The following is a 15,112-nucleotide window of genomic DNA, read 5'->3' as shown; positions in this document are numbered from 1 at the left end:
TTTAAATAGGAATTATAATTAATCAACCAAACCAAATTATTCTGCATGTTATGACAATGGTTCACTTAATCTGAAGTGCTTCCCTCTAATACTAATGAAGTGAAAGCACAGACTGTAGGCTACACCTGAACAAAACTGCCTTTATTTTCTAATTTTGTCATAAAACTTTGTTCCTTCAAGTTGTTCTTGGGTCTCAAAACAACTGCACGTAATGCTGAAGTAATGACACCTCTTAGCAACCTTGTCTTTTGGGAAGGTGTTGGAAGAGGTATAGGTTAAGGCGGCTCAGCCTAAGTGTAGTTTTAGAGACTTGTTCACACCGCTCCCTCATGGGTGTTGACGCCATAAATACCAGTTTCTCCTAGATCTCACATGTTGAGGGAAGAACAGTGATTTCGGCCTTTCCTGTTGGTAGAGCAGGCAGGTGGAAGAGTTGGCACTCGGAAAGGCAAGCAACGAAACGGAGCTCTTTATACACAAAACAGCGTACTGCAATCCGTACGCGTCGCGCACTAGGCTGGTTTCGATGCGGCAGCGCGTGCCCTGCGTGCGCTGGCGAGGCCGCGAGCACGTTCTTGAGGAGCAGGCAGCGCAAGGCGGGCGCCGAGGCCGCGTGGCCAGCGAGGCCGCTCTCGTGTTGCGCAGCCAACGCCCGCGGCCGCCCCGCGCGGGCCCCCGGCGAGTCCGGGCCGGGCTCCTCACCGCGTTTTGCGGGCGGCCGGGCGCGCCCCTCGGCGCCGCCGCGCTGTACTATTTGAGGGCGGCGCGGGTGGAAGAACACGGCGCGGCGCAGCCGCCGCGCGAGCCCGGGCGGCGCAGGGATCTGCGCGGCGCGCGGTGCTGAGGCCGCCTGTCACTCATCCGCTGCGCGGCGCCGGGACGCGGCCGCGGCGCAGCTGGCAGAGGCACCGGGCGGGCACGGGCACGGGCACGGGCACAGGCGAGGCGAGCGGCACGGCGAGAGCGGCAGCAGAGCAGACGGGAACGGAGGAGAGCAGGCAGGAGGAAAAAAGAAAGAACAGGAGAGAAAGAGAAAAAACCCAAGAGGAGCGAGCGCTGTTTGGTCCAGCTGCGGGAAAACCCTGTTTCGCCGGCGGCTCCCTCCCCTGCAGCGGCTGCGATGCTGCCAGCCACGGCGCTGCCCTGGACGTTGCTTTTCCTCGGAGCCGCAGGTACCGCGGGGCCGGGGCGCAGCCGCCTCCTGCGGGGCGAACAATGGGGCCGGGCGGGCGGATCCGCGGCCGCCGCGCTCGGCGCTGCCCCGGCCTGGGGTGCGCGGGGAGGCAGCCCGCGGTGCGGGGCTCGCTCCCCGGCCGGGGTGGCGGCCGGTGCCCGCCGCCGTGCGAGCCGGCGGGGAAAGATGGCTCGGGCTGTGCAGCTTTGACAGGAGAAGGTGGAGGAGGAGGGCGTGAGCGAGCGATGCCGATGCCTCGGGGCGCAGCGGCAGGAGTGGCACCTACCGCCCGAGCGCCTTTCCGCTGGCTGAGGTTCCTGCGTCGCAAAGCGCAGACAATGGAGGGGCAGGGGCGGCGAGGATGGATGCTACGTGCGGTGTGTTAATGGGGTCGCCGTGCGAGGCGGCGGCCGTTCCTTGTTGTGCCGACTGCATTGTGAATATTAAAAGGATGCTACCTCTCAACGCAGCGTTTCCAGCCCTCACGCACCGTTTTTGCCAACGATGCATGAGCAGGGAAAATGCAGCGAGCGCCAGGAGGGGGTGGGATGCGATTGCAATTAAAGGCGCGGGTGAGAGCTGCTGCAGGGGAAAAAATAATAAAAAGGCAAGGAAAAACAAAAAGCGGAGAGAGGAGGCTGCAGGGTGGCGCTTGGGAGGAGGAGAGCCGGGGACACCGCAGGGCGGGGGGGCCGGGGGGCGCCTCTCGCCGGGGGGCGCCGGCTCTGGCGCAGGAGGAGCGGCGGGGGGGGGGAGCTGCCTGTGCGCGAGCGTGCGCGGGGCGCGCGCCGCGGCTGCGGAGGGGAGGGAGGGAGGGAGGGGCGCGGCGGCCCCGTCCTCGCGCGGGTGGGGGAGCGGGCGGGGGGGGGGGGCGGCGGCCGCAGCCAATGAGGAGCGGGCGGGCTCGAGCGGGAATGGCCGTTAGGGGCTTTGATCGTTAACGGTCGTAACGGTCCGTGGCTCCGGCCGGGCGCCCGCCCGCCACCCTCCCGCCCGTAGTCGTCGTGCGATGCGTTGGACGGCTTGGGGTCGCCATACCTGCGGCGGCCCCGCTGCCTCCCCCAGCGAGACCGTTGCCTGCCGCGCCGCCTAACTGGTAATTCCCCCTCTGCACCCCAGCGGCCCCCCGCCCCAAATACAGCACTCCGTGCTGTCCTGATCCCAGCCCACCAGAAAAGCCTCCTGCTCCTCTCCTGCTTCTGTCGCTACTGCATCCCAGTTCTGCATCCGTTCTGTCAACCTCTCAGAAATGCCATGTTTCTTTCAAAGCACTGTGGCCTGCAGCCCTACACCATGGTTGTCCCCCTACTCTTACCCTCAAAATAGCATTACTGTGCCCCACATCTCTTGTAACGCCTTCTCAGCCTGTTGTTACATAACTGTCTCTAGCTCACTACAGTTGTCACCACACCAAAGCTGTCCCTGTCCAGATTTGTGCTCTTTTGGGAAAGTTCTGTGCCCAGTTCTGTGTCCTTGCAACATATCTCTCTGCTCAACTAATTCATTCATATCACAGCTATTAAAAATCTTGCTGTACCTCTTCACCCCTTGCTTCAGTGCTGTTTCTTAGCTATTGCAGTTACTCATTGCCATATTGATGATGCCTTATCTCCTCCCTTTGGTATCTCTGTCTAATAGCACAGTATCTGTCACTGTGTTTTGGAACAATTGCAGCTGCCATCATGCCAGGTCACTGCCACCAGTGGGCTCTAGTCCATTGCCAAATAACACCACCTGTTCAGCATCAACATGACACCCACTCCTGATGCACAGCTCTCCTGCCATAAGCACTACTCCAAAGCTTATTTTGTATGTTGTACATTCTTCAATTTGTGTTACCAATTACTAGTTTTTATATAAGGAAGGAGATCTTCTTTCCGTTGCCTCTGCAGCCAGCTCTGCATCTGGCTCAGCCACGCCCTCTCTGAGCACTATGCCTGACTAGCCACCTAGGGAGCCAGACTACAGAGCAGTGATTCTGTAGCTACCATTGCTATTAAACAGTCACAGGGGAATTCTCAGCTATAGGAGAGGAGAAGAAAGTCCATTTTATTTATTTTTTTTAAGAGGAGCAGACTGGAGGAAGAAAATTAAAAATGTCTGCACATCATATGCTGCTCCACTCAAATACATGTTTATCCAACAAAAGTAATTATGAATGCATAGGATGCCTAGCGAACTGCGCAATGGGAACGGGACTGTTAAAGCTGCATAAAATAGAGAATATAAAAAATACTAAAAAATCCAAAATAAAGCAGAAGCACTGCATTTAGTGAGAACAATACCCATCACCTCAGTTATGCCTTCCACACTAAAGGAGCCTTCTTTGGTTTTTGGAAGGTTGACTCCTTTTTCCCCTGACTTTCCCTTGCTGATGTGGATGAGACATGCTCACTTTGTCTCTCCCCCCTCCCTCTCTCTCTCTCTCTCTGTGTCTCTCCATGCTGACATGTTGAACGAGCAGTCAGTCAAAGAGGGGTCCAGCTATGATGTTGCTAATAAATCCTAAATGTAGCTCTACAGTAGCTTGAATGTAAAGCAAGAGATAGATGCTTATTAGTGAAGAAACCTTGAAAATAATTTTTCTGAGGAGTTACCTGATACGTTGACAACAAAAGATGTCTTTTTACATCTTTTAGAATAATTTTATCCTTTGTATGTATTCCTGTAGCCTGAGATAGTAATGACTTTATTTATTGTTAAATTGAAATAGCATTTACTTTCAACTTAGAAGCTGATTTATGGACACAGCAGATGGCTCGTTGCCTGTCATTTACATTCTGAGACCTATGGTTTCTAAAATAATAGGGAGTATTTTGTATAAACTCTACCGTCTTGACATATGGACTTGAAAAGCCCTGACCTGCTTCTTGTGGGTTTTATTTGTTGTTGTCTGTGTATGTGTGGTTTTTTTTTTTAAAGGACATTTAACAGAAGAGTAGTTTAATGAATTCTCTGTTTAAGTCCTTGGGAGTGTTAAAAGATTGTGGCTGCTCTCCAGACTGAAAGTGCCTTCATGTTTTCCTGGCTTATGTCCAGAAATTTAATTTATAGAGAGAACTTTCTGCCATTGCGTATAAGTGCATTTGTTTTCTTGATAGATGAAGGTGTATTTTGTATACATGTGTTTGTGTGTGTATCTACCTATACATGCTTTTATTTATTTATTTATTTATTTATTGGTAATGGGTTTGCTTTGGCTGACTGGCGGAAAGCAGAACAAATTGATGGGGGAGGAGGCAGGGATACTGCACCTGCTGCCATCCATCTATAAGGAACAGTAAAAAAGCATTCGTAAGAGACAAAAGCACATTTTCTTTTCTTGTTTAAAAGGCTGTCCTGCATTGTATTGATCATTTAACACATCATCTGGGAGTGTTTAGGCAGAAAATGCATGATTCTGGATTTTTTTTTTTTTTGTCAGTCTGTCGTGTTTCCTGATGTGGATGTTGCAAGCATTGGTTTTGCATGGCAATGTATTTCAGTATGAATTATCAGTTAATAATAGTTCTGTTCTACCATAACTTGTAATTGCAAATAATAAGATAAACATCATGAACATGCCAGAATAAACATGCCAGAATATTTGTGTAACTTGACTGGGGAAAGCTGTGTTCTTTAGGAGAGTGTATGACAGCATGCACTGAGGAACTACCAAAAAAAAAAAAAATGTGAGGGCCATTGCAGCATTTTTTTTGTTGAAGCAAAAAGATATAAGCCTTCATTGGTTTCCTAATTTTATTCCTTCGTGAAGATCTGAAAAGCTGAGATAAGGATGCAAATTCAATTGTAAATATAAACGGTTGACAAAAGAAAACAATATTGTGCCTTTTGTCTTTCTGCAGTAGCTCTCTGTAACAGGGAAAGCATGCGGGAGTAACTTGACTGAGGGTGTGGCAGTAAAGGGAACTACAGCTCCCAGGCTTCTCCATTTTTCTGAATACTACTTTTCACGCATGTTTTCTGGTGACCTGATGTGTTGGTTTTCATCTGGATGCTCTCAAATCTTCAAGGGAAAAAAAAAAGAGCCACTAGGCAAATAGACTTTTGTTAGACATGAAAATCCCAGAAGCAAATTTGAAGGTCAGATCTGTGCTGGCTCTGGCTTTTGTTTAGGAAAACACATTACCAAAGTTTAAAGTCCTTGGCAATGCAAAAGGATGTAAATTAGGTGGGTTTGGCGGTAGTGCCATCATACCCTTTCAGTTGCTGGTGTTGAAATGCAGCCTCCCCGCTGCAGCTGCTCATTAGTAACGTTGCCTTTTGAAGTTGCCCTGACAGCCAAATGGCGACCTTTCAGGCACTTCTAGTATACTGCATTTATACGTGGCTGAGCCAGTTGCTACCAAGTGCTGGAATGAGATTTTTATGTACAGTTTTAAACTTACAATATAGACACTTAAAGGAAGTGGAATGATAAAAGTTCCTGGGTAAACTACAAATTACAGTAGTTTCTCTTTTGCGCTTCAAGTTCAGTAGCTTTCACTGTGCACATTTAAGACATCTTAGAAGAAGATGAGAAGGCAGATACTATAATTACTATCCATATAATGAGTCATACTTGCAACTTCTAAACCTTCCAACTATAAATGTGAGAAAAGGTTATGCCAAAACATACTAAAGTGTACTGTGGCCATCCAGATTTATTCGGAAAAGGATATTCTGACAAAACTGTTGTTTTGCTAGATATAGAACATCAGTGGTCTTAGTTGAGGTAATTTCTTTGGGCAACTGCTGATAAAGCATACTTTTGGAAAGTATATAACAGTAGAAAGCCTGTAGTGTTAAGTAAATGCGAAGTGCTTTGAAATACCAGGGTTCTAATCTGTTGAATTTGGTCCGTAGATATTTCTCTGTTCAGATATATCTATGTTGAGAGCAGATTTTCTGATTTGCTCTCTGAGGACGAATATGGAGGTGAAGGTGGCTTGAATTCAGTGATACAGTTCTTCTCCGTGCATTATGGCATTTGGAGTGTCTGAACCTCTTCTTATTAGGGACCTCCAGCACCTTTATTATTATTATTATTATTATTATTTTTAGTGTTTAGTTCTTTCAGACTGTTTTGGAAGGCAGTGAGTTAAAACGCAGATTGTAGAAGCACATCTTTGGAATTAGATGGGATGGAATTCTTGCAGGTTGCTTATGTTGCAGAATGTAAAAGTGTCATTTTTTGTAGACCTTGACACAGAAGCAAATGAAATTAAAGCACTAAGAGCAGACAATGGAGGGATCATCTTTATAGTAAGGCTTCATTCAGTTTCTTAGGCAGTCTCCACAGAGAAGAGTGCTATCATGAAGATATCATGAAATCATACATCAACAGCTATACTGAAGAAGACACTGTGTGGAATATTCACATAATAAAGAACTTGCTAGCTGAGTGACTTATCCGACTTCTTAAGCCTTCACATTTAAGCGAATAATTGATATGGGTATCTAGGAACCATTTAGAGCGCCAAGTCAATTGTGACTTACATGCAACAGAAACGTGGCAGCCGTGTTTCCTTTGAAGAAATAATGTTTGATGGTGAGGATGAATGTGTTGCAACTAGATTTAAAATGCTGTCTTTTTAATATGAAGAGTAAGACTTAGCGAGGAATCAAAATTTCAGACCCTATATTTTTCAGTGCCTAGGTTATTCAAGGCTAGATTTAAATATGATACAAAGGATGAGCGGCCAACTTGAAATTGTTTACACAATATTGGCAAATTGGTCCTAATGTGTAGCATTATTGCATAATCTTATGCTTAAAATAAACAGGGGAAACAATTGAAGAAACCTCAGAATCTGGAAATGCTTGTTGGTGGTTCTTCTCATCCCACTAAAAAGCAGGCTGTCTTTGCATATTAATCGCTCTTTCAAAGGATGTTTTCCTTATTTGCATTATGCATGCACAGAGGAATCCCCATAGCGTGTCTGAGGGAAAAAAGAGGTGGGGGGGTGATAGGAATTGATGTTCTGAAAGGGAGTTTTATTCTGTTGAAGTGGAAAGACTGAATGCAAGAGAATTAGTGCAGTGTTTTGTAGAATAACAGTCCCATTTGGTCACTGCATTTTCTGTGGGGCATGCCTGGCTTGTAAGGATCCAGAATACTGGAGGTAGGGTTAAGAGGGGAGTGACTCAACATGATGTGGTGAAATCTCAGGACTAAAGATAGTCCTGAGATTAACCATACAAATATTCTTCAGATGATCAGACGATAGAAAATAAAAACACTGTTGAAATGTGCTGAATTTAATGCAGCTTTTATGACACTTAGCCATGATACTTGTGGAAAACTCATAGAAGGTGTGTAAGATCGGGGAAATTTTCAGGTTGGATAATTTTTGGAATAAAATGTTTTCATAGACCTCAAGGGAGGCAGTGAAGAGGATGAGGCTGGCCTCTCTTCACTGGTGGCCACCGACAGAACCTGGTTCCTTTCTCTGCTAATATGTCTTAATACTACTGCAGCTGTTACCGTGAGGCAAAGTGGGCTCACGTATTAATGAGTCATCTTACCTTTGTATGCGCTTTTTCTTTTGTTGCTCCAGCGGCAAATCCCAGGGAGGAAAATGTGAGTTTTTTGTTTTAGGTTACACATCCTTATAGAATGGAGGAGGGTACCTGGTTGAGAATAGAGACGTGTGTTTGGGAGGGAGAAGAGAAAAAAAAAAGAAAAAAGAAGAAAATACATTTTTGAAATATGAACTTTGGAGAATGGGAGAGATACTTAAGTGCTTTATATGAAGCACTTAACACTTCTGCTGTTTAGAAGTATAACAGGAAATAATGCATACAACTAATATTGATGTTGTATTTGCATCTGTGTTGGGTAGATACTTTATATGTAGTCCCTGAATTGTTGTATAAGGTGTGGTGTTTTTGTAACAGAGCACTGAATGTGCAGTTGTGTGTATTTTTACAGCCTTTTTAAATTTTTTTTGAAACTTTCTCTGCAGTTGTGAGTCTATGTAACATTAGCCAGTGTGCCTGAAACATTAATTTTGTGCCCTTCAAGGTCTAGCATGCAAAATGTGTACTGACACTACTGTCTAATTTGTAAAGAACTTGATAATTTTAAAAGTATATTAGTACTGGGAGGAGCATCACGATCACCACACACTTGTGTATGCCATTGTATAAAATGTAATCAGCAGTTGCTTGTCCAAGTAACTTCTTAAATAAAGCATTGTAAGCCTGGAAATATTCAAAAGAACAGACTACGGTGAACATATTTCAATTGTGGTGTTTTTCAAAAGATAATTCCTTGTAAGTATAACATGGTTTTAGGGACTGTAGTTGACATAAAGAATTACTGTGTAGTCTCTTAAATCCTTTTGGAGTTTAATCTCTTCATGATCTGAGAGATGCAAGTTGAAAGCACTTAGCAATTACTATGTACTCCCTGGTGTTTAATAGTTACTAGGAAAACCTGGGCATACTGGAATACTGCTAGGAAAATATTCTGTACGCTAGGATTTATTAATGACATTTAGTCTGCAAGTTCTATTAGTTCTTTAGAAAACCATAAATGAAAATATACAATCTTGCAGAGCTTTTTGAAGAGCTATGAATACTCTTTAGCTTTTACTCCTGTTATCATCACTAGCATGCTGGGTAGTCATTTCTTCGTCGCTATTGTCACGATCAAACCACAGCAGACATACACCTTGTTTCAGATCTGTAAAGCTTCTCTGGCTTCTTTTCAGCTCATTAACATTTTTCTGTTTTAGCTTTTGTCTTCTCACAGTTGGATTTTGGATCTCGTCTACAAGAATATGAAATAAAAAGCCCCTTTTCTTCTGCTGCTTGTATCACTGTTTATCCCTTACTTGTGTTCGGTTTGCTTGCTTATTACTGTAGGGATTTTGTCTGCAATTTAGAAGCTGATTGGTTGTAGAATATGTCCAGCTTTGGTCTTTAAGCTGTGTTTTGCTTGAGAAGGCTCAGTAGTCTCTAGGAAGAGATATGGTATATGGAAGAAAGATATAGTTTAATATGGATTTGCTTGCTAGCTTCACATTTTTCCTATTTTTGTGTGTGTGGATGGGCTTCGGACAGTCAACTCTATCTTTTTTTTTTTAATCCATTTCTCTGCAAAATTTAATTAAAACACTTCATTTGTGCAAGAAGTTTGTGCTTATGGACAGGACCATGCCTGCTGTGCATGCTTGTGTTTATAGCTAGGAGAAAGGTATAATTTTCTTCACGCTAGCGTGGATGTTAGCTGTAGATTAATGCTACATAGCAAACTGCTTCTGTTTGTGGAATAAACATTATTTTGTTTAGGCACTTAAAAACGTGTATTCCTTTCAACAGGATGCTTTTATTCTGAGCAAAGAAGTGCCTATTTTTGGCCTTATTCTTGCTCACTTTGCCTTTGCATGCTGTCTTTGTGGGGAAAATTCTACATTTAGACATGTATTCAACTACAATGCACATCAGTAAAAGTCATACATGATAACCGGGAGGGAATCTGTCTCACCTCTCCAGAGATACTATATTGGGGGGGGTATGTAAAATGGTCACTCTGTCAATATGAATACTACAATGGCTTCAACACAAGATAGGTGCTCAAATAGGTGAATATGAATGCTAATCTGCAGACTACTTTTTGTGTAAGTGAGCATTCCTATGGGTTGGAGTGAGTTGTGGTAATCTTTTCCACGCCTGCTGAAGAAAATAGGGATTTTCCTTAACTAGAATGAGGTGGAAGAAGTAGCCTTACTAGGAAGCATTTTTTTTCCTCACATAAGACTTCCCTTACTGCTCAGACTAAAATCATTCGACCTAATGTTCTATTTCCAATAGTGATTTGTAGTGGATGTTTAGGAGTTATAGGAAATACATGTATACAATGACCTTTTCCCTGGTAGATGTTCTACTCTTTAAAAGAGTAATGAGTAATGCTATTAATTATTAAAACACACTGTCAGCATTCTAGTGGTGTAAGAATGAAAAATCTCTGCTTTACTTATCCCTGGGAGATCTGAACATCATGTGGTAATACGTTAAGCAAACTAATACGTGTCACACATGATTTGTTCTTTTCCTCAGCCTCTCCCCAGGAAGTTCAGTGTATTGGAGTGTTTTGTGTTAGTGGGCTATTTTGTTGTTTTTTTCAGTATAAATTCTCCAAAAGTTTTTCACTAGTGTAAGGTTGGGAAGGTTTTTGCTTGGAGAAGAAGCTGATGAAATAAATATCTGAAGTATGTTTATCTTGTATTTTTCCTCTACTTTGTGTATAGTCACAGGCAAACCAACTTCAAATATTTTCTTTATATTCACGACAATGATTTGTGTTTGAGTAAAGAACACTAGCCTCTTGTTTTTGGGTTGTTTTATTGCTAAAGTGATAATCAATTGTGGTAAATGAGAAAGCTCTAAATGCTGTCGTGCTGTCATAGTATCTATAAGTGAAAGCAGTTGCTTTCTTTGTAATATGTACACTTAAATTGTTCTGGTAGTCCCTCTCTGTTTTAGGTTTTCTCTACTTTTTGAAAATAATAATCCCCAGAGAAACAACTGAACATTCCATCTATTTGGAAATGGAAGTGTTTACTGTGTTCTTTATTTAAAAATTTATTTCAGCTAAAAGAAACCTTATTTTTATGATTTTGGATAGTACAAATATGGATACAGGACAAATGGGAAACAATCTCTTGGCTGTTTTGGTTGGTGTAGTTATTCTTGAACTAAAAATTCTGTTTTCTCGTGGCTTTGTAGCCAGCTCAGAGTTCTGCAGTACAGTTGCCGTGTCAGATTTAGAGAATGTTTAGTGCTACATCTTGAAGTATTTTTGTATTCCTAAATGTTGTGTGTTAATTCCCTGCATTGTTTGCTTATTTCTATCATGTCTCGTGTGTGCAAATGTAGCTGTGATTTGTTGATTATTGGGGCATACTGAAGTAATTGCAATATTAAAAAGTAAAGGATAAAGATATTTCTTTACCAGAGGTTGTTTTCTTTTCCTCTTATTTCATTATTCTTGAAGACTGTAATGAATACAGTAACCAGAAGAATTTAGTGGAAGTGATGAGTGAGAGCAATGCTGCTGATTCCCTAGGAATTTAGCACTTTAAATGGATTAGAGCTAAAAATACCTCTGCCTGACATTGCATCAGATCTGGAAGTATTTAAAAGTATTTGCATATTTGATGTAAATTTTGAGAGTTCCACATTTGAGCAAAGTGATAGCTTGTAAATGCAAGCTTTGGGGGAAGTCAGTATTAGCATTGGAATGTATATTGGAATGTAAATGTTGGAAATAAATATAAAATTATCATGCATTTTCTCAAATGGTAGCCCATACAATAAGTGTTTCAGAGAATCCAATCTTCATGTGCAGCATGTATAATTTCACTCTTTATATCATAGAATCATTATGTTGGAGAAGATCCTCAAGGTCATCGAGTCCAACCATAATGTAGAATAAGTGGCAACCTTAAGAAAAAATACGCTTTTATTGTAACTACTGAGTGGTCTGCCAGTTTTCAGTATCTCCAGCATTTTTAGTGTTTCGTGCATAACTGTGTTGTGCTTACAGTTAGGAGGTAGCTACTTCTGCCTTGCCCTATGTTTGTACAGTTTTCTGTTCTAGTGCAACACACCTAAAATGTGTTTGCATGAAGAAAGAAAGGTGCATAGCTTACACCAACAAGAAAGGAACGGATGGTTGGGTTTTGAGGTTTCTCTCAAGGAAATTACAGTAAAGTTTGCATTCCTAAATCATCTTTCTTTTACCAGTTGATTCCAGTGCCAACAGTTTCACTCGTAGCTCCTGGTTTTGTTAAATGATGGCGTACTGGCACTTGATGCTTTTTGGTTTGAGATGCTGCAAAGAACTGAATGATATTCTTTTCCAAGAAAAATGTGATTATCATATTTTGTGCTTTCCAAAGTCTTGACCTTCTTTGTCCTAAATGATTTTCTTTTGGTTTAAATTCCAGCGAGTGGCTCAGTTTTATTTGGGCTGTATTCAGTTTGTCAGTCCTCAAACAAAAAAGCACATTCATCTTTGGTTGCTGGACAAATACTGTTGAATTGCCTTCAATTTTTTGTGACTAGGATCTGGTCTTATCCTACAGGATACTGTGGTCAGATTGTCTCATACCAGATTCCTGCCTTGCTTGTAACTGAGTGAATCACACACAGGTCTAGTGGGATGGGGATAGCTTTGGTGACGTGTTTCTCTGTAACATTAGACATAGCATCACAGAAATGAGGATAAATGTTACAATCTTTTCATTTGAGAACTGTATAAGATTTTCCTTTCACGTGGCAAAATGGAATGCTCTTCAGTAAGCTTACTAGTCATTTACGATGCACTACTGGAATAACAACAATATACTGAGCTTTTAACAGCTGATTTAAAGTCTTGATGTGCTTGCAGAAGTGTTGAAACCTTGAAGTATGTAATCATACAGTATTGTCTTTTTTCTTTTTTTTTTCTTAAATGCTACTTACTCATTCTTCTTTTCAAAACTTCTGAAGAAAAAAGTTATAAATGGATAAAATACTTCCTTTGATATAACACTGAACACTTGTTAATTTTCAGTCCATATTTATTCTAAACGATTGCAAAGTTATTGGCTGCACGGTCAGTAGCTTTAAAGATGGGTTTCTGGCTAGGTAGAGACATGCCTTGGTATTTGTTTGCTGTTTCTACGGATTTCTAGAAATTGAGAATAAGATTTCTCATCCTAAAACCCTAGTGCACCTTCTGCTGTTACTTTGATAACTGTGCGCTCCGCTGATGATATATCAAGATGTTTCCGTTTTTATATCATTTTGGTATTTATAGGGATCATAAATTAAAAACTGTAAAAGGCAGGTAAAATAAAGCTCTGGTCCAGGTTAACATTCTGAAAGCCACTAGGTGGCACTAATTTATTGTACTGTTTGTAATCTTACTTTCTTCTGAAGAATAAATGAACTTTGTGAGTAATGGTGGGAGAGGTTAATTTTGTAGTAGTAAGGTTACATAAAAAAGTGAAGATCAGCAATGCATATACATATTTTCTTTGTATATGCATAAGTGGTATCTCTTATTACTCTGTACTTTTGTAGTGGAGTAATGAACTGATGTTTCCAGTGGCATGGGCAGACTGATGAGAAAATTATTGTTTGCATATTTAAAGGTGGGATGATGTGTCAGGAGAAGTACTTGCCCAGTTTCTTATCCTTTCAAGAGAGGGGGCTGACAGTTCTTTTCTGCCACCCAGTGTGGCTGTTCTTACATTCTGAACCCAAAAGAGAAGCAAAAAAAGTAAAATTGTTAATGATTTAATATTCTGTGCTTTTATTCAACGTCGTGGCTGTTTTAGATGAACCTGGAGTGATAGGGAAGGAATGTCTTAAGTACTTTGGTAAGATAGCAGATGACTGATGTGTGCTTTAGAGTTCAGCAGATACCGATGCTTCAAACTTCTCCATGAATGACGCTGCCCTTAATTACATATCATTTATATTAGTAAAGGATGCCAGCATTACCAGTCTTTCCCAAAATGTTGATGCCCTAAATGGCACTGCTAATCAATCACAAAATGTCTCTGAAATAACTTATATTTGACTATCCAAAGAAAGAAGAGTCTAAAGAAATTGTAGAATAAACAAGCTAGTAGGGGAGATTTTAGGGCCTTACGTGAGAATGTATGTTAAATAATGCTTTGTTCTACCAAACAGTAACTTATGTTTTTCATCTAATCTTATTTTCCATCAAGCTGAGTGGCATATGAGCAAGGTTGTATTTTGGCTTGGAATCCGCCATGTATTCCATGTATTCTGCAGTGCAATGCAAGATATATGGGTTCCTGTTAGGACTTTTGTCTGAACTCAAGAGCTTTTGATTTCTATCAAGATGTCTGTGCTGATTGTCTAATCAAAGAAGACACTATAGTGATACCCACTAGGGAATTAAAATACATTTTTGTTTGTTCATTTGTCAGTATGCCCTAAGGCCCTTATGTTGTAAGTACAATGAAGCAGTGTGATTTATGTGTTGATATTTTTGGAGGTTTCAGGATATTTTTATTTTTCTCTTATATTGTAGATTCAGTTGTTAGTCTGGCTCCCAACATACCGTTCTTCAGCTGGCACAGCGTAGACTCACTCCAGCAGAAGTGGCAGGATTTTTTTTCTTTGTTTCTTCTCTTAGTATTCTTTATTTTGCATACATTTATGTGCTTTAAGAGAGTAGTCTGATAAGATATCAATTGGTGACCACAGTCATGGTTTTTAAATTCTCTGCTAGTCCAAGTGGTTCAGTTTTGGGGAAACTACTATGATCTCATGGATACATACATTATGAAATAGCGGTTTTATGGAATTTGTGAAAATATATTACCCTTCTGTGTTGCAATGAGTACATTTCCCAATCACTTTCTCCACTGTCATCTTTTTTTCGGTTCTTCACAGCTACTATATCTAATTTGCAGCGCATTATTCGTCAATTTGCAGTTCTGATGCTACCGCTCTTAAAAAGATACAACTGTATAAATGCTGTGTTACTAACCATATCATGTTAAGTGTGGCTGCAAGTGCTTGGGAATAGTTTTTGTCTTTTGAGGCTGGTTGGGGACCAAATGTCTGTTTGGACATATCACATATCTAAATGGAAATCAGCCTGGAAAGGAGAAGTTTACTGAAGTGGATCAAGGTCTGTTTGGTTTGTTCCATTGGGATAATCAATCAAGACTGCCAGCTGAGGTGGTTGGAGACATGGGGGGACGAAGGCAAGGTCTGTTTTCCAGAACAGAAGGTGGAATGGCAATTTATTTTCGGTCATTCTTTGAAAACAAATGGGAAACACTATGCTTATCAAATTTCAAGGGAAAGAATTTTGCGAGAAGGTTAGACCTTTTTTTTTCCCCTCTTTTTTTGCACGCTTAGAAAAACAGAGCAACTAAGTCAGTCCCTTTTATTGTAAAGAAACTTGTGTGGTGCTTAGCA

The 15,112-nt window shown here is 41.7% G+C and overlaps 1 protein-coding gene across 6 annotated transcripts in view; it reads left to right on the top strand.

Moving 5' to 3' along the window:
- The first annotated feature begins 1,056 nt into the window (after window positions 1-1,056).
- NCAM1 (neural cell adhesion molecule 1) overlaps window positions 1,057-15,112 on the top strand; it is an 88,820-nt gene continuing 74,764 nt past the window's right edge. For 4 of the 6 annotated variants that reach the window (XM_088527367.1, XM_088527363.1, XM_088527364.1 and 1 more), the window contains exon 1: window positions 1,058-1,172. In XM_088527367.1, coding sequence (XP_088383493.1) covers window positions 1,121-1,172 — 52 coding nt within the window. In that variant the 5' untranslated portion in view covers window positions 1,058-1,120. Of the gene's footprint in view, window positions 1,173-15,112 lie in introns of all 6 variants that reach the window. The other 2 variants (XM_088527366.1, XM_088527365.1) reach the window with 1 other exon arrangement.

Source organism: Tinamus guttatus, unplaced genomic scaffold (assembly GCF_059628265.1).
Source record: "Tinamus guttatus ecotype Peru unplaced genomic scaffold, ASM5962826v1 Tinamus_guttatus_pri_ptg000284l, whole genome shotgun sequence".
In the NCBI taxonomy this organism is placed as follows: domain Eukaryota; kingdom Metazoa; phylum Chordata; class Aves; order Tinamiformes; family Tinamidae; genus Tinamus; species Tinamus guttatus.
This window is presented reverse-complemented; position numbering and strand designations above follow the sequence as displayed.